Source organism: Epinephelus fuscoguttatus, linkage group LG12, assembly GCF_011397635.1.
Source record: "Epinephelus fuscoguttatus linkage group LG12, E.fuscoguttatus.final_Chr_v1".
In the NCBI taxonomy this organism is placed as follows: Eukaryota; Metazoa; Chordata; class Actinopteri; order Perciformes; family Serranidae; genus Epinephelus; species Epinephelus fuscoguttatus.
In genome coordinates, this window is record NC_064763.1 from 7,590,902 (window position 1) to 7,613,165 (window position 22,264).

A 22,264-nucleotide genomic window follows, 5' to 3' on the forward strand; every position below is an offset into this window, starting at 1 on the left:
CAGTGTATTTAAATGAAAAATGTACTTGTAATAAATTTCTAGGCATTGCTCTGTGGGCGACATCACTGTCTGCTCTACTCTGTGAGACTTTATTCTGCTCTGCTCTCTCATGTCTGTCTCCAACTTAAGCATTCATTCATTCATTCATCTTCTAACTGCTTCATCCTCTTGAGGGTCACGGGGGGGCTGGAGCCTATCCCAGCTGACATCGGGCGAGAGGCAGGGTACACCCTGGACAGGTCGCCAGACTATCACAGGGCTGACACATAGAGACAAACAACCATTCACACTCACATTCACACCTACGGACAATTTAGAGTCACCAATTAACCTAGTCCCCAATCTGCATGTCTTTGGACTGTGGGAGGAAGCCGGAGTGCCCGGAGAGAACCCACGCTGACACGGGGAGAACATGCAAACTCCGCACAGAAGGGCTCCCACGCCCGGGATCGAACTGGCAACCCTCTTGCTGTGAGGCCAGAGTGCCAACCACCACACCACCGTGCCGCCCCCAACTTAAGCAATTGCCAAAATTACGCCCCGTATCATAAAGTCCCACACTTGTACCATGAAATACCTACATTTCTGAAAATGCGAAGTGCTGTAAACAGCCTAAGTAAAGCTCCGAATAATTTTCTGCACAAATAAAAAGAAAGCCCTAAAGCTTCATATGGCCTCATCTGCCTACCCCTAATGCCAATACCTGCATGTCAATGCCAATGTTTCCTTTTTCAGTTCAGGTTTTGTTTTCAGTGCCAAAATCTAAACTCAATGTCCTGGCTCCATAAACGTGTTCCTTCATCACTATGAACACACACACAGGTCCTCACATACTGACACTGAAGCTGAAAACACGGCCGTTGTTTTTATAATGATGGGATTGTGGGTCGTTTAGCTCAGAATATTTCTTGACCTCAACGAGTCTCTCCTCATCCATCCTTTATCACACACAAGACACAGCAACAGCTACAGAGTTCTCTTTATGCATCAATGTGAGGAGAGGAGTCAAGCTGCCATAAGAGGACAGAAAAAGAGCCGGAGCTGGTATGTACAAGCAAATGCATTTAATTCCAGGGTGGCAAGGCTGTAAATACGACTGTGGCGTGAAGTGCCACTGGGTGGTGCATCCAGGAGGGCCGACATGCGTCTAGCTGCCATTGGTGTGGGGTTGTACATTGAAAAATAATAGCCATTTTTTGACACGCAGCTTTGCAGCCAGTGTGTTTTGGCCTTTAGTGGTGGTGGTTCAGTCCAACTACCAACCCAAAGCTTCAGCATTTGACTCAACGGAGTGAGACTCAACAATGAACCATCTTTCTCTAGAATTGCATAATGACAAACTAAAACATTGCTGGTTTTCGGTCTTCATGGAGTTTATTTACATATCTTAAAAACAAGCCTAGATCTTTGTTTTACTGAAGTTTTCTGAAGTTTGCTGCAGTGATATAGAAATATACTTTCAGTGTGTCTGTTACAGCTTGATATGAATACTAGGTGTCCTTTCATGTACAACAGAACACACTTCTAACCACAGCTATTTAATGCTGGTATATGCCCCAATGTTACTTTGAAGCAATTACTGAATTGCAACCTCAAATGCCCAACAAAAAAAATGTTTAACTTACCTTGTTTCTTGTCTTTCATCTATTTGTGTGTCCAAACATTCAGTCTGTAAGAGGCTGGGGTTCCTTTTGGCATGGGGGTGCGTTGCTACATCGAGGCTATCATAAATCTGAAGATCTTCAGTTTCATCATCATTTGAATTGTCATCCTCTCCCAGCCGTAAGCTGTCAGTGTTCTCCTTTTGAGGCTGTATGTATTTAATTTGGTCATGGTGGCCAATACGCATTTGTAGCTGCTTTTGGTAAACTCTCTCTTGGGCCAAGCTCTCTGTGTCTGACTCCACAGAGTCCCATGGCTTGACCAGAACTGTTTGTCCCAGAGAAGGATGCTTCGTTTGCTCAGTGATCAACACTTTACATATCTCATCATGTTTGACTTCTTTATCCATGCTCACATTGAAGGTGAACAGTCTGCTTCACGAAGATCTGATCATCTATGTGATCGTCAAAATGTAACTGGAGAAGGTTTCAGCAGGAAAACACTGTCCACACCAACACTGCAACCAACAAACACAAAAAGACAGCTTTATTGTACAAGATGAACAACAAGCTGTGAAAGGAGCAAGTATGCTGAGCATTCATGTATTTATTTCATAGCTTTGAACTGCACACCTCTGTCTGGGAAAAGTGTAAGTCAAAGATAGGATTCATCAAAATATTCCAGCTGGCAAATCTGCTGTAGGTACTTTCATATCTTATAATTCTTGACACCTTTATGACAACTCCACAAAAAAAAGTCAGAAATAACCCAGGTGTACAATGTAAACTTAAATAAGTCATTGAATTCCTACACAACATTTGTCGGTATTGTCTCAAGTGTAAGAGTACTGGCAGTTTTTTGATTCATCTTTTGTACACAGTTTTAATGTTCAAGAAACTTGTTTCACCAGCCAATAGGAACAGTTCAGCTTCATTTCTGCAGCCAAGCACAAGATATATGAAGTACTGGTTGTACAGTCACTTTCTTTACAGATTTCTCAATGCCACCTGGAATATGCTCAACACATTAGTCAGTGCTGGAAACTAACACAAGAAATTGTCAGTCTGCCTTTTTCAAAGCAGACATTTTGACTTGTCACAGTAGGAGTAAGTACAGTGACACTGACTATGGCTCCATTCTATCACAGTGTTCCAGTAAAGCTGTGGTTTGCACAATATCGGGCCCCTGCAACTGAAACACCTTAATGGTTTTCTGCCATCATTAATTTTAAGTGTGATTACATGGACATGAATAACCTGTTTATGAGGCTTCTCCTGCACCAATAAAGAGGAGCACCACCTGAATGAAGAATTCCATTATGATACTTCTCTGGTTTCTGGCTTTGACAGAGTCGCTCATGTTCACAAATATTGACTGAACTTTACTAGACCATGGAAATAAGTCTCAAATTTGTGATGTCATAGGGTTTAATAAAGTCTGGACCCATAGACTGTACAATATATAATGTCAGAGCAGCAGAGCAGTCATGCTTCATGATAGCTCCTGAATCAACCAGTTGTTTTCTGTCGAAAAGTTGGATGAACACAGAAGATTTATGAGAAAATTGTAAAAGGAGTGATGAAAATCCATCAGAGGAGAGAAAGAGAGCAAAAGGAAGAGGAAGAAAGAGAGGAAATACAGTTGGAGGAAAACTTCAGAGAGAGAGAGAGAAAGAGAGACATCAAACAAAGGAAGAAAAAAGCAAAACAAACAAAGAAGGAAGAGGAAGGAGAGGACAAGGAAAGTGACAGCAATCAGCCAGCTACTGGACACTGAAATCAGTGAGTTTTGTCAATTATATCTATAAAACAAGCTCCAACTGAAATATTGAAGCTAACAGCTAACAAGCTAATCCTAGCTAAACAACAGTTGGCTGTGTGTGGTTGCCTAGCAACAGCATCAATAGCAGCAGCAGCAATAGAAGCCTCCCTATTTCAAGGCAAAACATACAGATACTTGAATATCAACAACTGTGTCAAGATGTCTACCTGCTCTGAAACAATCGATTATCCTCCAGCTGTTAAGAGCAAAACAGCAAGGAACAAATATAAACAAAAAACACTGCGAGACAGACCAGAAACCCTGTTCCTGGACCACTACAAAGATGGCAGGACCTGCAATCTAATCTTCTGGACTGATGAACCCTATGCCTGGCTGAATGTCATCAGCTCTTATTACTCAACAGTAAAGAGAGCAGGCATTTGTAATGGATGGAAAATCAGTATATTGGAAGACAATGATCCATACTCAACCAGAACAACAATCAACCTGTTCAAAAATGGAACTGCCATGATACAAGGATACCTTGGACAGTTTGAGCACGATTTTGCTGCTATGAAACCAAGTGTTGAGAAGGAGAAAGAGAATCTCACAGGCACACCAACAACCCTGGGAGTCAAAGCGTCCTGTTCTCCTCCGGCTCCAGACAAACGGCCGACAGATGCCGACAGCGAAGTTTCCTCTCCTAGAGCGCTCTGAGGACCTGGACTGCATGAGGGAACAGTTCTCCCAAATGGAGATCGAGTTAGTCCAGCTCAGGAGCAGATGGACCAACAACAACCTAACTCTCATCCCAAAATGACATCGTAACAACACTCAAGAGAGAACTGGACAATGTCAACTCACAACTGAGAGAGATTCAACAAGAAGCAACCAACCAGAGGAACCAGCTGGATCATCTCAGGGAAGAGGTGAAGGAACTACAGAAAGACAGAGACGACTGTAGAGCTGAGCTGGCCACATTGAGAGAGGAACTGAAGGAGAGGGACAGAACATTGTCCAGTCAGCAAGTAAGACTGAACTCTATACAGTCCCTTATGTCCACAGACCCCCCTCAGATCCAGACCAGGTCCAGCCAAACTCAGACTACACCGGCTGAAGAACAACATAGTCCTCTCCTCGAGGGCTCACTCCCTCCAACGCAGCCGAATGTAGCCCCTACTCACCTTCCTCTCCCAACCAGCTCCCCACTATACATATACCAAGTTCAACCTCTAGTCACACCTCGGGGCAAGTCCTTGACCCAACCACCAGCCAACCCCCCATGTCCACTGGAGACCCAACCTGCAGCTCTGGACCTGAAACTACCGCAGCAGCAGGAACAGCCCCACATCCAGACACAGCCCAGAGTCAACAAACACTCCCAGGCAGAAGGGCTGACATCCTCCTCCTCATGGACTCTAATGGAAAGTTCCTGGATGAAAAAACCCTGTTCCCAAGGCACAGAGCAGAAAAGATCTGGTGCCCCAACACGAAGAAAGCTCTGGAGTTGCTGACGGTGCGTGAGCTCGGTGAGCCGAGCCACATCATCATCCATACAGGCACCAACGACTTAAGGCCCCAACAGGACAGAGTGGCAGACTCTCTGAAGAGAGTGATCGAGAAGGCCTCCACCACTTTCCCAACAGCAGGATCGTCATCTCCACACTGCTGCAGAGGAGAGACTTCCACCCCCGCACCATAGACAGAGTGAACTTCAGCCTCTCCAGGGACTGCGCACTCAAAACCAACGTCTTCTTGGCTCAACATCCAACTCTAGACCTGGACTGCCTTTATGACAACGTTCATTTGCACAAAGAAGCAGTCCCCATCTTTGCCAAGACCCTGAAAGACGTTGCCCTCAGCAGGAACCCTACAGATACCCCAAGGAACAACCGCACAGCGCAGATCCCACGCAGACCATCAAGATCTCTTCAACCCTCCAGACCACCCAGACCCCACGATACACTCACCCCAGAGCATCAGAGAGAATGGCCGGCCAACGACACTCGCCGCATCACCACCATCACAACGAGCAGCCTACACCACAGCTGATCCAACACAGACCTCCAATACCCAGCCGGAGAACCACCCTGCCTGGAGGTCCCGTACCCCCCCTCCTCCCAACAGCAGAGACGAGACTACAAGAGCAGCAGAACATCGGACGGAGCTACGCTGCAGCTGTGAGAGGAGCATCGGCCTCCCCCTCCTCTGGTGACATCAGGGACATGCAACACATGTTAAACTTGCTATGCTCTCACCTCATAGGGACGTGGTAGAAGAGCCCAGAGCTTAATGAGCAAATAATAGTTAAACATGATGTTTAGATTTTTAAATTGATTGTTAGAAGAGCAGAGAGCTTAATGATCAAATAATAGTTAACTGTTAAACATGATGTTTAGATTTTTTTTTTTTTTTAAGTGGTTTGTTAGAAAACAACAATTCCTAACAATATTTCAAACCACATATTATCAGTTCACTTATCATATATTATTTCGCTCCTTTTATTTATCTACACATGATTTTTCTTTTCTTTCAGTGTTCATCTTATGCTTTTTTTTTTAACAGATCACAATTACAGATGAAGTCACTCACAATAACATGTTGGAACATTCAAGGTCTCAGAACTTCTGCTTTTGGTCTAAAAAGCAGAAACTCTGACTTTATTAGAGAGTTAAAAGACTCTGACATCATTGTCTTACAGGAGACATGGTGCAGAGAAGACGTTTCCACTGGTCGTCCTCAAAAATACAATGAGATTATTATCCCATCAACAAAAATCCCACAATCACACAGGAAGAGACTCAGGAGGCATGATTATATGGTATAAATCAGAACTCATTCACTCATTAGAAATAATTAAAAAAGCAGAATCATATATTTGGCTGAAAATTAACAAAAAGATGCTTTGTGTTGAGCAACATGTCTACATGTGTGCAGTCTACATCCCACCATCAGAGTCCCCATACTATAACCCTGATGTTTTTTCTATCCTTGAGGAAGACATTAACCATTATAAAAGCATGGGAAATATTCTGATCTGTGGAGACTTGAATGCTCGAACAGGGGAAAGAGCAGACACTCTGAACACCCAGGGAGACAAACATTTACCTGGAGGGATATACTCCCCCCTCCCTGAATGCCCAACCAGAAAGAGCTTTGATAAAGTCACAAATACAAGTGGCATCCAGCTTCTGCAGCTCTGTCGTGCACTGGGTCTGTACATAGTCAACGGCCGGCTGCGAGGGGACTCTCTGGGTCGCTACACTTATAGTTCAGCTCTGGGCAGTAGCACAGTAGACTACTTCATCACAGATCTACACCCAGTGTCTCTCAGAGCCTTCACAGTCAGCCCCCTCACACCCCTCTCAGACCACAGCAAGATCACAATCTATCTGAAAAGGGCACCATCCAACAACACAGTCCCCCGACCATGTCAGCTTTATAACTGCACACACTCATTCAGATGGAAACCAGACAGTGTAGGGAAGTACCAGGAGGCGCTGGAAAATCAGCAAATACAGAGTTTAATTCATTTATTTCTGTCTGAAATGTTTCCTCATAATAACATTGGTGTAAACTTTGCTGTGAACAAAATCAATTCAATTTTTCATCATTTGGCTTTATTATCTAATTTGAAAATCTCTCGAACAAAAACATAAACAAATAAACAACAACAAATGGTTTGACATCGAATGCAAAAACTTGAGAAAAACTTTAAGAAGATTATCCAATCAAAAACACAGAGATCCAGATAACCAGAACATACGCCTTCAGTATGATGATGTTCTGAAACAATACAAATATACCCTAAAAACAAAGAAAGAACAGCACACCAAGAACCAGCTCTGTGAAATCGAGGAATCCTTAGAGTCCAACCGGTTCTGGGAGAAATGGAACACCATAAACAAAAACCAGAAAGATGAACTGGCACTTCAAGATGGCAATACCTGGACTAATCACTTCAGAGATCTGTATAGTAATATCACAAAAAATAATGATCAAAACAATATCTACAATAAATGGAAAACCCTGGAATCTGCGCTAAAGCACAACCAAAACCCCCTAGATGACCCACTAACAGACCAAGAACTCACAGAAACCATCCAATCCGTCAAAACAAAAAGAGCTGTGGAGTCGATGGAATATTAAACGAAATGATCAAATACTCAAACAATAAAATTAAATCGATTCTCAAACTATTCAACATAATTATATCAGTTGGCACTTTTCCAGACATCTGGAACAAAGGTTTAATAACTCCAATTCATAAATCTGGGGATAAATATGACCCAATTAACTACCGCGGGATCTGGGTCACTAGTACCCTGGGAACAATATTTTGTAACTGCAGTAGTAAACGAATAGTAAATGTTCTGGCTGAACATACTGTTTTACATAAATGCCAAATTGGATTTTTGCCAAATTCCACAACTGACCACATATTTACTCTCCACACCTTAATTGACCAAGAATTAAATGTAAAGAAAAGAAAGGTCTACGCCTGTTTTGTTGATTTCAGAAAGGCCTTTGACTCCATCTGGCACGAGGGTCTTTTCTACAGGCTCCTTGAAAGTGGATTTGGGGGGAAAACATACGATTTCATCAAAGATATGTATACAAAAAGCAGATATGCCATAAAAATTGGAGACAAACAAACAGCCTTCTTCTCCCAGGGCCGGGGGGGTCAGACAAGGATGCAACCTCAGTCCCATCCTCTTTAATTTATATATCAATGAATTAGCAAACCAATTAGATCGGTCCATAGCACCTGGCCTCATCCTGAAAGACACAGAGGTCAAAAGTCTCCTATATGCAGACGACTTAGTGCTGCTCTCACCCACTAAAGAGGGTTTGCAACAGCACCTGAACATCCTGCAGGACTTCTGTCAGACCTGGGCCCTGACTGTAAATACCACAAAAACAAAGATAATGATCTTTCAAAAGCAATGCACAAATCTAATGAACACACACAATTTCTATTTGGACAACACTAAATTACAACAGACAAAAAACTACACATACCTCGGCCTAAACATCACATACACAGGAAACACCAACATGGCTGTGAAGGATCTGAGAGACAAAGCCAGAAGAGCTTTCTGCGCCATAAAAAGAAATATAAAAACAAACATTCCAATTCGAATCTGGCTAAAAATATTCCAATTTGTAATTGAACCAATTCTCCTGTATGGAAGTGAAATCTGGGGTCCTAAATTAAATCAAAATTTCGACAAATGACAAAACAGTCATAGAAAGTTTCCACAATGAGTTCTTTAAGAACATCCTTCATGTCAAGAGAAAGACCCCAAACAACGCCTGCAGAGCAGAAATCGTCAAATACCAAATTATTTTAAAAATACAAAAGAGATCAATTAAATTTTACAACCACCTGAAGTCAAGTCACCCACAGACATACCATCACAAAGCCCTCAGCTGCCCAGAGAAGAGTCCCCTCGGCCGGCTGGTCCTGAGGCTCTCTGCAGACCAAAACACCAACCCAATCAGACCCAACCAAATGATAAACCATCAGAAAGAAAAATACATTACATATTGGAAAGAAACAACCAAAACACAGAGTAAATTACAATGTTATCTGGCCCTAAAAAGAGAATACACGTTAGCAAATTATCTGAGCACAATCCAAAGTGCTTCAGTGAGGAAAGTGTTGGCTATGTACAGACTCAGTGGACACAGTCTTGCCATAGAAACAGGTCGCCACAGACAGAACTGGCTGCCAGAGGAGGACAGACTCTGCTCCCAGTGTGACAGAGGACAGGTAGAGACAGAGCTCCACTTCCTCACCTCATGTCCAAAATATCAAACGTTAAGAAACAAATATTTCACACATATAACACAAACATGCCCCGAATTTGAATTTAAAACAGACACAGAGAAACTCCCTTATTTACTGGGAGAAATCCCCAAATGTTTAACGACTGCAGCAAAATTCATCTGCTGCTGTAACGAGCTGAGAACGACCAGTGGACACTGAGATACACAACTAATACACACACACACACACACACACACACACACACACGAACACACACACACACATGAACACACACACACACACACACACACACACACACACACATAAACACAACAATGTAACACTTCAACCCCCTCAGACACACATACATGTATATAGTTTAATGTTAAATTTTATATATCACTTGTTATTATTTATTATTACTATTATTTACTACTACTTTTACTACTAATACTATTACTATTATTGTTGTTATACTATTTTTACACTTATTTTATTTTATGTTATTAATTCTCTAAGTGCTTTGACAATATTGTTATTATAACTTTCATGTCAATAAAGCAAATTTGAATTGAATTGAATTGACTGTATGGAATGTATGTATCCAGAACATTCCCTCGGTGCTCTCAGTGTCATCTAGAACATCTTACCCCATTAACTGACCCTTCTTTCAAGCCCTGCCTATTTGTGTTGGTTCTTCAATGTGTCAGAGCTAGCTAAGACTGTGCAATTTGCATATACTCTGTGCAATATTCCACATCTACAAATATATCGTGTATATATTGTAAATAGTTTTGTGTACAGTTAATGCACTTTAGTGCCTTACTTTATATATATGTATGTATGTATATATATATATATATATTTCATCTATTTTATCTCATAAAGATATGTACATATATTTATATATGTAGCCTCTCTCTCGCTCTCTCTCTCTCTCTCTCTATATATATATAGATAGATAGATAGATACTATATATACATATTTTCTATTTTTTAATCTTTTTTTTTTTATCCAAGTATACATTGTCACCCTCTTTTTTCTTCCTGTGCTTTGAGCTGCTGTGACATGTGAATCTCCCAAGTGTGGGATTAATAAAGTTTATCTTATCTTATCTTATCTTATCTCATCTCATCTTATCTTATGGAGCCTACTAACTACACTCCCTAAAAAAATATTATCACATTTTTGAAAAAGCGAAGAAGCAATTCAAGAGAGAAGCAGACAGAAGGGTCTATTACGTGTTTAAAGGATAGGCTATATCCAGGATGTCAAACTCAACAGCAAAAACAGGTGAAAAAGATTATGATAGTTAGAAGCTTAAGCCTAACTATAGGCTACAGATCACAGTGTAAAAGTGAACCATCACATCAACGATTCATACATAAGACAATAAATATAAAGGGAAATTTACCGATATTGAACCAGGTCACAGTGTGTCCACATGAAAGGTGTTTAAGGAATAGGCTACACATGACGCCAACTTTCATCCCATTAGATAACAGTGAGAAAAACTGATCAAGAACACAATTCTTATAGGCTACATTCATGTCAAGTGGGCTAAATGAGCGAAATAAAAGCATCCATTGTTTTGCAGGACACCCCCTGAGATCGTCACTTACCTGGCAGTTGTGTGAAATTGAAAGAAAAATAGGTGTGTATTTTTTTTCCCTCGAATAAAGCTCATTAATAAAAGAAAACGATAACTGTTGAACGCTGTTGTCAATTGTCTCGACAACAGTCTCGATATCGCTTAACGATGTATCGCAACCCAAAGTTAGCGTTAGTAGAAAATTCATCTGTCAACTAGCTTAGCAGCTATCGCATGTTTTGCTAAACGACGCTAGCGTTGGGGTAAAAACCAACGAAACTCCAGTTAAAGTTAAAGTTAAGTTCCACTTAAAAATATCCACTGCGTTTCTTGTATTCACAGTGACAATGAAAACAACACGAAATGTGTCGTGCTAATTAAACATAAAGGGAAAAAAGTAAATGAACTTGTTCAGACACACCTGTTTCCCTGTCAGTACTCTGTAAACCACTGCAACCATAGAAACGCCGACGCATACGTGTTGCCTTCAAGTGCCCCTTTGGGAAGCTCCGACTTTTTTTTTTACCAACAAGGGGTCACAGGTAGGCTACTATTACACTATGGGTGTGTTTGTGTATCGGACATTTTATCACAGCCAGAAAAAAAAAAGTTTACTTAGGATGAATGGCTCCGTTTTTACTCTAATCGTTAGGTCATACATTCAAGAAATGACTCACAGTACCTGACATGGAACACCCGTATGGAATAAAGTTTAATAAAACCGGTGCCTTTCGTTTTCGTTATAGCTCGGGCACAATCTGAAATACTACTTCACTCTTGCTGCATGCGTCCCGTTCCTCATCTTTGAAATATTGTATACGTACCGAAAAATACTTCAATTAAGCAAATGTTGTTTCTGGCACAATGGTCGGTCATTTTACTGACGTCATGCTCCACCAGCATACATCTTCAGCTGGGATGGTGAAGGCAGCCGCTTTAACCAGTAGATGTCGCCATCTAACCATTTATGTATTCACTCTGGGTGGTTTGTTTGTCACATCATGCGTCGTCTGCATTGCCTATAATATCTATGGTTATTTGTCAGAGTCCTGTAGAACTTCTGTATCTCAGCACATCAATATCTGAATCCCCTTCTTATACAAGACCCTTACTAGTGAAGAGGGATCAATAGTGCAACCATTCTACAAACTGAATACACTAATGTCCCAATTTTAACTGCTACTGTATTATCACCTTGAAGTTGAAGGGCTCTGCAGAGCCTAAGAAAGACAGTTTGGCAGAGGGTTAACAAGATTTTTATTGTCAAGGCAGTGACATCTCAGTATACAAAACAATTAACCAGACATGAACCAACAGCTCAGTTGTGCCCACTACAAGTTGTTCCCAGGTGTGTCGCAAACCATGCAATAATTGTGATCCCTGAACCCACTTTTTATTTCTTTAAGTTGCACTCTTAAGCTTGTTGTAACTTGTGCTATAAGAGGGTTCCTTTCTTAGAAAACATCTTAGGAGTAGGGGATGAGGCAGGATTGTTTAATCGACCTCCTCAATGGTTGGTCCGGAGGATCCACCGCCGGGAGCAGCGCCACCAGCTCCAGGGAAGCCACCAGGCATGCCCTCTGGCATACCACCGGGCATGCCACCAGCACTCTGGTACAGCTTGGTGATGATGGGGTTGCACACCTTCTCCAGCTCCTTCTGTTGATGTTCATATTCATCCTTCTCGGCAGTCTGCAAAACAAGGACATTTTAGTGTTCTGGCCAATTAGGTCATGACCCAAAAAAAAAGAAAAAAAAAAAAAAGTGAACTGCAAAGACAGACTTACCTGATTCTTGTCCAGCCAGCTGATGACCTCATTGCACTTGTCCAAAATCTTCTGCTTGTCGTCTTCACTGATCTTGCCAGCAAGCTTTTCATCCTCCACAGTCGACTTCATGTTGAAAGCGTACGACTCCAGGCCGTTCTTAGCAGACACCTTGTCACGCTGGACATCGTCTTCAGCCTTGTACTTCTCAGCTTCCTGGACCATGCGTTCAATGTCCTCCTTGCTGAGACGACCTGAGAACAAATGACAGAAATTGTCAAATTTGTGTCACAGTATAAAGAGTGGGTTTAAGATCAAAAAACAAACACAACAATAACTCACCCTTGTCATTGGTGATGGTGATCTTGTTCTCCTTGCCAGTGCTCTTGTCCACAGCAGAGACATTCATGATACCATTGGCATCAATATCAAATGTCACCTCGATCTGGGGAACACCACGGGGAGCAGGAGGGATGCCCGTCAGCTCAAACTTGCCCAGCAGGTTGTTGTCCTTGGTCATGGCACGCTCACCCTCATAAACCTGTAGGAAGTATTCAGGGTTCAGCAGGGAATTTTGACAATGACGTCTACAATTCTGACAACTTTATTTCGCTCAGACATCCAAGGAAGGTCGTGGCCATCTTTGGTCTTGCGACCTCTGGTGGAAACTACGAATGGCAGGAATAAACGTCATCACTGCGAAACTGAAGGACATGTATAATGAATTGTGTGCTTACCTGGATGAGCACACCAGGCTGGTTGTCAGAGTAGGTGGTGAAGGTCTGAGTCTGCTTGGTAGGAATGGTGGTGTTTCGTTTGATCAGGACAGTCATGACACCTCCAGCGGTCTCAATACCCAGAGACAGAGGAGTGACGTCAAGAAGCAGCAGGTCCTGGACATTCTCAGACTTGTCTCCAGACAGGATGGCAGCCTGGACAGCTGTAAAAACAAGCATTTGTTAGACATTATGACAGTTTTGAAGATAAAAACTCAAATGTATGTCATTAAGTCCCATGTCCTCCAGCTGCTACAGCTGTGCTGCTCTTACAGTGTAAGCAAATTGAGAGAGGGGATTAAACTGGTGCGTGCATCCATCTGGCTGAAGACTTACCAGCTCAGAGGCCACAGCTTCATCTGGATTGATGCTCTTGTTGAGCTCCTTTCCATTGAAGAAATCCTGGAGCAGCTTCTGGATCTTGGGGATACGGGTTGAGCCACCGACCAACACGATGTCATGGATCTGCCCTTTATCCATCTTGGCGTCACGGAGCGACTTCTCCACAGGGTCCAAGGTGCCACGGAACAGGTCAGCATTGAGCTCCTCAAAACGAGCCCTGGTGATTGAGGTGTAGAAGTCAACTCCCTCGTACAGAGAGTCGATTTCAATGCTGGCCTGGGTGCTGGAAGACAGTGTGCGCTTTGCCCTCTCACAAGCGGTGCGCAGACGACGGACGGCTCTCTTGTTGTCGCTGATGTCCTTCTTGTACTTGCGCTTGAATTCAGCAATGAAGTGGTTGACCATGCGGTTGTCGAAATCTTCCCCACCAAGATGTGTATCTCCTGCTGTGGACTTGACCTCAAAGATGCCATCCTCGATGGTCAAGATGGACACATCAAAGGTGCCACCACCAAGATCAAAGATGAGGACGTTCCTCTCTGACCCAACCTGAAATTAAGACAGTGTTAAAATTTTCCAAAAGTAGTCATTTATGATGACCTTCCTAAATATTGTCAAATACACTGGACACCATTAAAGTATTAAAATGGAATTGTTTATCGTTTTCTACCTTCTTGTCCAACCCATAGGCAATGGCAGCAGCAGTTGGTTCATTAATGATACGCAGAACATTGAGGCCAGAGATTGTGCCAGCATCCTTCGTGGCCTGGCGCTGGGAGTCATTGAAGTAGGCGGGTACCGTAATTACAGCATTGTTGACAGTCTGAAAGAGAAAACAAGGCAAACATTAGCATAATTTACAACGTTAGGGGGGCTCTGTCATGATCTATGCCAGATTACATACTTTTCCGAGGTAGGCTTCAGCAATCTCCTTCATCTTAGTCAGCACCATAGATGAGATCTCCTCTGGGTAGAAGGACTTCGACTCGCCCTTGTACTCAACTTGAACTTTGGGGCGAGTGTTGTCATTGATGACAGTGAAAGGCCAGTGCTTCATATCTGACTGCACCACTGTGTCGTCAAACCTGCGCCCAATCAGTCGTTTGGCATCTGCAAAAGACAGCTTGTTTTAACAATCAAAAGAAATCTGCTTTAATGTAGGCTTCTAATGAGAGCATCACTCAGACATCCAAGGAAGGATTTGGCCATCTTTGGTTTTTCAACCTCTGGTGGAAACTACGAATGGCAGGAAAATCGTCATCATAGTGAGGAAATGCTTTACTGGGGTCATCTAAAAACCTGCTTCTATCATTTGTGTCTCGTGTTAAGAGTTACAGCTGATAGGCAGCCATTGGCAGAGGTGCCAGTCACTTTATGATCACCAGGTAGGGTCGGACTTTGAGACATGACAAACATGTATTACATCAAACATGTTCCTGGTTTTCAGCAAGTGAGTGTATCTAATTTTATACAGTATCATCATTTAATCGAAATGACTTAATTCTTACCAAAAACTGTGTTGGTGGGGTTCATGGCAACCTGATTCTTGGCTGCATCGCCGATCAGCCTCTCGGAATCTGTGAAGGCCACATAGCTGGGTGTGGTCCTGTTGCCCTGGTCATTGGCGATGATTTCAACTTTGCCATGCTGGAACACACCAACACAGGAGTAGGTGGTCCCAAGATCGATGCCAACTGCTGGTCCCTTAGACATGTTTCCTATAGACAAAGGAAAATTGTCAATGTTATTGATTCAGTGCAACCGAACAGTTAAAAGCTTGTGTCAGCCAAAAAGATTTCAGCCCATGATACTGATTTGCAAATAGCAATCAAAACTTAAATATGAAGGAGCTGAATACCGGGACTGCAACTGACGATTATTTCGGTTGTTGATTAATCTGAATTTCTTGGGTTTTATCTACACAATATTCAACCCAAAATAATTAGTTTACTGTGAGGAGGCTTAAAGTTCATGTTTAAAAAGCTAGAAATCATAAAATTTTGACTCTAAGGAACACTCAAAACAATTAAAATCATCAAATTAGTTGGTAATCAATTTAAAAAAGTCAGCTGACCAATAAATCATAGCACTTCTACTATATTAAGTTCAAAATTACTCATTTGACTTCACTTTAAAAAACAGGCTCCTACTGTGACAACTTCAAAACAAATGCAGTTTTTGCTATAGTTAGTTGCCATGTCATACCACTGAAACTTAAGGTGTTAAAATAATGAATGAAAAAAATAAATAAATAAATATATATATATATATATATATATATATATATATATATATATATATATATATATATATATATATTAAAACGATTTTAGGCCACTTTTGACTTCAGGTGACTTGGCTGCCCAGGGGGAATCTATTTTCCTATAGTGTTATGCAGGAAAACAAAATGGTTTAAAAACAGTATCAAAATAATAATTCCCATTCCAACAATAAAGCAGCAAGCGCTTTATTGCGTTAGAGCTAAGGCCTAATCAGGCTGCAAAGTATCAGCCATTATTAGCGCATGGCGCTAGTTCTGGCCACGTGACAATGAGACATCAAGTTTTCCTCAGCTGGAGATAAAACCGGAAATGGAAAAATACAGCAGCAATTGTCTTCAAGCGTGTAATGAATAAACCAATCAACAAATTCAACTGGAAAAGCTTGACTGTACGGCAGCATATAAACAGTTTACGGCCCATGGCGATTAAAAAACACTTTTGTTCTGAAAAAAAAAAATCAGCCGGAAGTCTATCCATTCAGGCTAGCTCGACACCGTTTGTTCGAGAACATTCTGGAACGTCTCAGAATCCCTTCCCCCCACGCTCCCTCCCCACTCCGCTTAGTGGCTCATGGTGGCAGATGCTCGTGTGTACAGCTTTGTTACAAGCATAGCAATTACAATCATATACACTGTTAACAAACATCTACATCGTTTACACTCTGCACCGGGGATAAAAACCCAAAATCAACTGAGTATGTCAGTAAAAAAACGTTACCGACAGGGAGTGAGCAGAAGGATAAAGCTACCAACGCCATGACAGGAATCCATGAGGGATGTGGGGACTCTTACTACTGTATACATCTATTATTTGAGACTAATCCAAGAAAGACTTACCGAATTCGTGAACCGAAGATGAGTTTAGATGTTGAAATGGGCAGCGGCGAGGTTGACTTGTCCTTGCCGGTATGAGAAGGGAAAGGGAGGATGGCACCGTTATCTGAGCCTTATATATGGCCGGCAAAGCAGCCAATCAGACGTCGAGTCTTGGACTCTTTCCTCAACGGTCCACCAATGACGCAGAGTATCTTTGATAAGGCTATAGAGAGTCAGCCCTACTTCCTGCTTTGTTATCCGCATTTCACAATCATTGTGAATGACCGCATGGCCCAAATCGAAAGCTTCGTCCATTTATACACGATGTAGTTAGGCAAACGATTCTTTTAATCGACAGTGTGTGTCCGTATGTAGGGTTCACGTGTATCATTATACATTAGAACGAGTTATATTCTTATTTTGTGGAGGAATTGTTGTAGCGGTCAAACGAGGCACGGTTAGACACGAGCTAAACGGGATGTAACTAACAATTTATTTTGAAAATTGAAAGAAAAACTATGAGGAATACTTTAGCATCAACACAGTAAGTGTTAAAAGAAAAATGCCCGTGAGAAATAAATGGGCTAGATTATGTCAGGTTCTGCTTGTCATGACAGATTTTCATGACAGATTTTTTTTCCCAACACAAGACAACTGCAGCCTTCAGGACAGGTTGGAGAACAACTGTGCAAACACAAAACAGAATTTAGCAGCGGTGGTGTTGATTCTGCCACAACACAATCAAATAGGCTACAAAAAAAGAACAAAAAAGGTAAAATTATAGGTTATTGAAAATCAAGAATGAAAAAATGCCTTTTCAAAGAAAAAGCAACAAAAACAAACAAATATCAGGTAAACAAATAAAGAGCATGCAATGTTAAATACATTAAAAGAGCAAGGACAAAGATATAGATGTATTCAGTTTCTTAGTTTTACTATTTAATTTTACATATTTAGTGACTTAACAGTTGGCAGTTATTTGTAAATACAGTGAAAATGGGAGTACCTACTTTCCACTTACAAGTAATGATATTTACCCAAATTAAACAGAAGATTAACACTATCTGAAGTGTTTGGTTGTCTGTAACAAACTATAGCAATGTAACTAAATCACCGTATATTATCCATGTTTATTGACAGCCAGTTGTAAATATCAGACCAAAACAAGTTTATATGAGGACATTTTAAAACCATGGTCAATGGTTTCATCTTCTGAGGAACAAAGGGTGTAAAATTTAAATGAAGAAAATCATTGACAGGGTTTCTTGTAGACACAATTTTAGAATGGGTTTCCTTGTTTTTTTGGAGCAGCAAGACATGATAAGTAAAATGAAAATGACTTTTTCCTTAAAGGGACCTCTATGTTATTTGGTACAGAGCATGAGTTGAAGTCCTTCAAAGTTTTTTGTTCAGAAACCATACTAATCATTTTGTTATTAACATATTAAAATTCAGTTTAGCATCTAACCGGAGGCGAATAGCAGTCCAAAGTAATGTAAACATGTAAACAGGTTATACAAGGAACAAACAGCAAGGGGTAGTTAAGAATATCTATTAAGATACACAGGGGTGTCAAATTAAAGGAAAAACCTAAATTAATTAGTGGGATGACAATAAAGTGCTCAAGGGATGACGTTTTTCTGTTGGCTGACGAGGAAATAAGCGTTGCCCTCATGCCCTCATCCAAACACCCATTGGATTATTGTAGAAACGAAACAAATATTTATTATATTTACATGGTTTGTTCAGCAAAATAATCTTCACAAATTAACACCACTTTTTTGATTATTGAAGTTTAAATGCAATCACCAGAAGGAGAAAGCTAACGTTAGGCTGGAAATGAGCCACACTACAGTCACATGACTTGATGTTACCACCACAACAAGGTTCTAAAGCTTTGCTCAGCGTGATGACGTTCTGCTGTCTCATTAAGTCGCTTGTTAGCAACCACCTTTTTTTTTAGACACATAAACCTGTCAAAATTCACAAGTGAGGTATTTACTGACCTGTATTATGTCTTAGCAGAAAACATGAATGTTTCTTAAGTTTGTCCTAACCACAGACATTTTTTCAGACATCTAATCTAAAACCCATTCAAAAAACCCATGGACTTTGGGACGAGGGAACAGGGAGCACTAAAATGCTAAAGGCGCTGTATGTAAGAATGTGGCCAAAATGGTTACTGCACTCAAATTCAAAATACTGCCGCGAGCCGTGTCCGCCCCACCTCCCCTACAGATTCGAGGTTGCTGGACAGCGGCACGCTGGAGACTGATTTGTTTGCCCACGGGCGGCTGCCGTGGCAGGGCCGCGTCGCCACGTTCTTGATCTTCAGTTTTCCAGCAGACCGTTCAAGCAAGTCCGGCTTCTCTGCTGCTAACGCTGCTGCCGGGATACAGCTGAGGAGACTGCTAATGCTATGTACTGGGACACTGCTAATGCTGCTTGCCGTGCTGCTGTAGCTCAGTCGTAACTGTAACTGATGCTGAGACTCTACTGACTGCGTGACTAGTAGACGGTGGTGGGTGGCGCAACAGGCCAAAACACAAATTCAAAACATAAACATGATTTGCGGACCGTAAAAAAAATTTTTAAATGCAAATATTCTGGCTGTACTATTGTTGTTGGTGAGATCAGTATGTTATATGAACATTATTCCTTAGTCTCTGTGACATATTAGGAGGATTTTATGACTATTTGCTTTAGATTTCTTACATATAGCTCCTTTAAGTGATTTCCTGGTTTCAGGACTCAGTCCTGGGGCACTCAATTCCCCCATCCATAGGCACGAGAGATTACTGAATTGTTTGATGAGCATGAAAATTATGTTAATCATATGCTATGACCTTTGTAGTCACCAGATCTCAACCTAATTGAACACCTATGAGACATTTTGGACCACCGTGTCAGACATAGCTCTCCACCGCCATCATCAAAACACCAAATGAGGGTATAACTTTTGAAAGAATGATGTGCCGGAGAGTTACAAAGACTTGTAAAATCAATGCCAAGGTGCATTGTAGCTGTTCTTGCAGCATGTGGTGGCCCAACATCTTACTAAGTGGCTTTATGCTGGTTTTTCATTTAATTTGTCACCCATCTGTACATGGTATAAACAGTGTTGACAGTATGAACAGTGTGAAATGAAAACAATGAAATATATACAGAACATGTGCTGCAGTTACCTGAAAATATATAGTACACAGAATATAAAGAATAGCAATATGGAGACATACAGACAGCTTGTGGTACTGTATTATGAATACAGTGTGTAGATCAGATACAGTATAGACAGAGGTGTAGAATGCACTATAGATCAGATATATATGGTATGGACAGTATTATGAATATGTATAGGTTCAAAGGTTCAAAAGGTTTTTATTGTCAATTGCTATATGTCCAGGACATACAAAGAATCGAAATGCTGTTTCCCTCTCACCTAGTATAATGTCTTACAATTTAAGAGCTAACAGAAAGCTAACTTGGAATAATACAATAAAGAACTGTAGGTTTCCACGGTAGGCAGACTGTAGATGGCAGCGCGGACGGATGCAGCAGCCCCTCTCTCTCTAAGTTTGGTGCCTAAAAATTGTATAGACATAGACATATATCCTGCAGGTATGTGTGTGTGTGTGTGTGTGTGTGTGTGTGTGTGTGTGTGTGTGCTGCAATGAGTTGAGTCAGCAGCCAGGGAGAGACAGTCACTGTGCAAATGCTCTGTTACTGGCTATGGTGTATGGGGTTGGGGGGTATTTGGGGGTTGGGGAGGTATCCTGGTGAGTCTGGGGAGTATGGGAGTGGGGTTTATCTCCAGTTGCTGAGCTGCTTCCCACTCAGTTAGGCTATCTCAGGTTGGCTCTGAATGGATGTAGGCCTCACCTGATCTGAACACGGTGTCATGTGCAGTAGGCAGACCTCACCGTTCTTCCATGGCCTCTGATTCTATACATTGTAATCTGCTTGAGGGTGGTGTTGTGGTGTTTGATGTTATCATTGGTATAGTCCAAAACAGAGGGTGTATAGGAGTCAATGCCAGTGTGGATCAGGGTCATAAAAGTGGTTTGGGGAGAAGGAATGATGAGAGGTGGTCAGGCTATTCAAGGTGGGGGAGGGGAACAGCTTTCTATGCCTCAGCCATGTTGGTGTAAACACGGTCAAAGGTCTTGTCTCCTCTAGTGACTCATGAGACATGTTGGTGGAATTTGGGGAGAACAGTCTTGGGGTTGGATTGACTAATGTCACCTGCAACAATAAAGGCAACCTCAGGTGTGTAGTCTGTTGTTTGCTAATAGTCGCATGCAATTCTTTCATTGCAAGCTTGGCATTAGTATCTAGTGGATGTATGCTGTAGTCAACTCTCATGTTAACTCTGAGCAGAGAAGAGGGCTACACTTAAGCATGAGATATTCAAGGTTAGCAGAGCACTGACTTTTGATTATAGGAGTGTCCGTGCACCAAGCTTAACATAAATGCAATGTCTATTGTTGTTGAGCCATGTTTCTGTAGAAATTATAATGTTACTGTCCAAAATGGTATAATGAGTGATTATCCACAGCCACAGCTCATCCATTCTGTCTGCCAGAGACCGTATATTGCAGAGGAAAATTCTAGGCAGAGAAAGTTGATGAGGGCTGAGCTTTAACTTAGCATTTAGCCTTCCCCTCTTCCCCTTTAAGTTCTCAACTGTGCCTGCAAGCACTCATGACATGGCAGAGCTGTTTGTAGCCTCTGATGTCTTGAAGATCACTGGAATAAACAATTAACTTGTCCAAGTAGTGAAATCTAATGTCCAAGAGGTCTTGTAGGCTCTATAATATTAATGCAACACTGTTCTGAGTGAACACACTTGAAATAGATGGCAGATAACTACTGATTTCCAGAATATCTGGAGAGAGAGTGTGAGCCTTGCATTGTGCACAGGCTGCCATCATGGCCACCATTATCTTCTTATTCATGGACTCCCATCTCTACCTTTGTGCTGTCATGCCTTGGGGATATGATGTCTGTTTGTATGTCTCACTCAGTGCTTGTGCTCAGTGTACAGTCTGTGGGCTTACCATGGATTTACAGGCTTTGTAACTTCTTTCCGCCCAGTCAGCAATTTAGTCTGAGTTGCTGTATGCACAGATTCAGGCCCAGTTGGGGGTACATCACATGCATAATGGCTTTTGCCTCCGGTATGTACCAATATTGAAACCTAAAACTCATAATACAGTCAAAATAGAAATAAGTAGTTGTAACTCCAGTTCTATGAATACATGCCAAACCCTTCAACTACAGGCCCAGCTGGCCCCTGTTCTATTGTTGTTGTTGATTTCAAAAGGGAGGGTGAACAGCAGGTGCACTTGTGTTTTGTAAGGTGTGTTCACTCCCTCTTGACAGGGTGGTGAGTGCCAAGCTCTGTCTCAGGGTGCCGAGGCGGAACCTCTATAGCGGTCAGTGAATAGCAAAGCCTTTTAAAGGGCTACACACATATTGGAGTCACATTCAGTAGCTACTATTTCCCTTAAACATCTTCCATCCATGTTTAAACAAAGAGGGTCATTGTGTTGTAG

General features: G+C 41.7%; 2 protein-coding genes and 2 non-coding genes across 7 annotated transcripts in view; all 4 read right to left on the reverse strand.

The window, feature by feature from the left end:
* The window catches only part of jhy (junctional cadherin complex regulator), a 38,064-nt gene extending 26,885 nt beyond the window's left edge, over positions 1-11,179 (reverse strand). The window contains exons 1-2 of one of the 4 annotated variants that reach the window (XM_049591514.1): positions 11,150-11,179; positions 1,626-2,119 (exon numbers count right to left, since the gene is read on the reverse strand). In XM_049591514.1, the coding sequence (XP_049447471.1) occupies positions 1,626-2,011 (386 nt within the window). In that variant the 5' untranslated portion in view covers positions 2,012-2,119; positions 11,150-11,179. Of the gene's footprint in view, positions 1-1,625; positions 2,120-8,779; positions 9,368-10,759; positions 11,121-11,149 lie in introns of those variants that run through there. The other 3 variants (XM_049591515.1, XM_049591516.1, XM_049591517.1) reach the window with 3 other exon arrangements.
* A 789-nt stretch (positions 11,180-11,968) lies between these two features.
* Positions 11,969-16,885, reverse strand: LOC125898032 (heat shock cognate 70 kDa protein). Its single transcript, XM_049591644.1, has 9 exons — positions 16,731-16,885; positions 15,121-15,330; positions 14,517-14,722; positions 14,283-14,435; positions 13,603-14,161; positions 13,232-13,434; positions 12,837-13,035; positions 12,516-12,748; positions 11,969-12,420 (listed from the first exon to the last, which is right to left on the reverse strand). The coding sequence occupies exons 2-9, from the start codon at positions 15,323-15,325 to the stop codon at positions 12,223-12,225; spliced, it is 1,956 nt and encodes a 651-aa protein (XP_049447601.1). The 5' UTR covers positions 15,326-15,330; positions 16,731-16,885; the 3' UTR covers positions 11,969-12,222.
* LOC125899065 (small nucleolar RNA SNORD14) lies at positions 13,104-13,196 on the reverse strand. The gene has a single exon (XR_007450711.1). It is a non-coding gene; the product is annotated as a small nucleolar RNA SNORD14 (small nucleolar RNA).
* Positions 14,790-14,881, reverse strand: LOC125899064 (small nucleolar RNA SNORD14). The gene has a single exon (XR_007450710.1). It is a non-coding gene; the product is annotated as a small nucleolar RNA SNORD14 (small nucleolar RNA).
* Positions 16,886-22,264: the final 5,379 nt, after the last annotated feature.

Coding starts and splice junctions, on each gene's coding strand:
- LOC125898032 (XM_049591644.1), bottom strand. CDS start 15,325: ATGTCTAAGGGACCAGCAGTTGGCATCGATCTTGGGACCACCTACTCC. Junction 14,723..15,120: donor CCCCACCAACACAGTTTTTG/GTAAGAATTAAG, acceptor TGTCTTTTGCAG/ATGCCAAACGACTGATTGGG. Junction 12,421..12,515: donor GCTGGCTGGACAAGAATCAG/GTAAGTCTGTCT, acceptor CTTGTTTTGCAG/ACTGCCGAGAAGGATGAATA.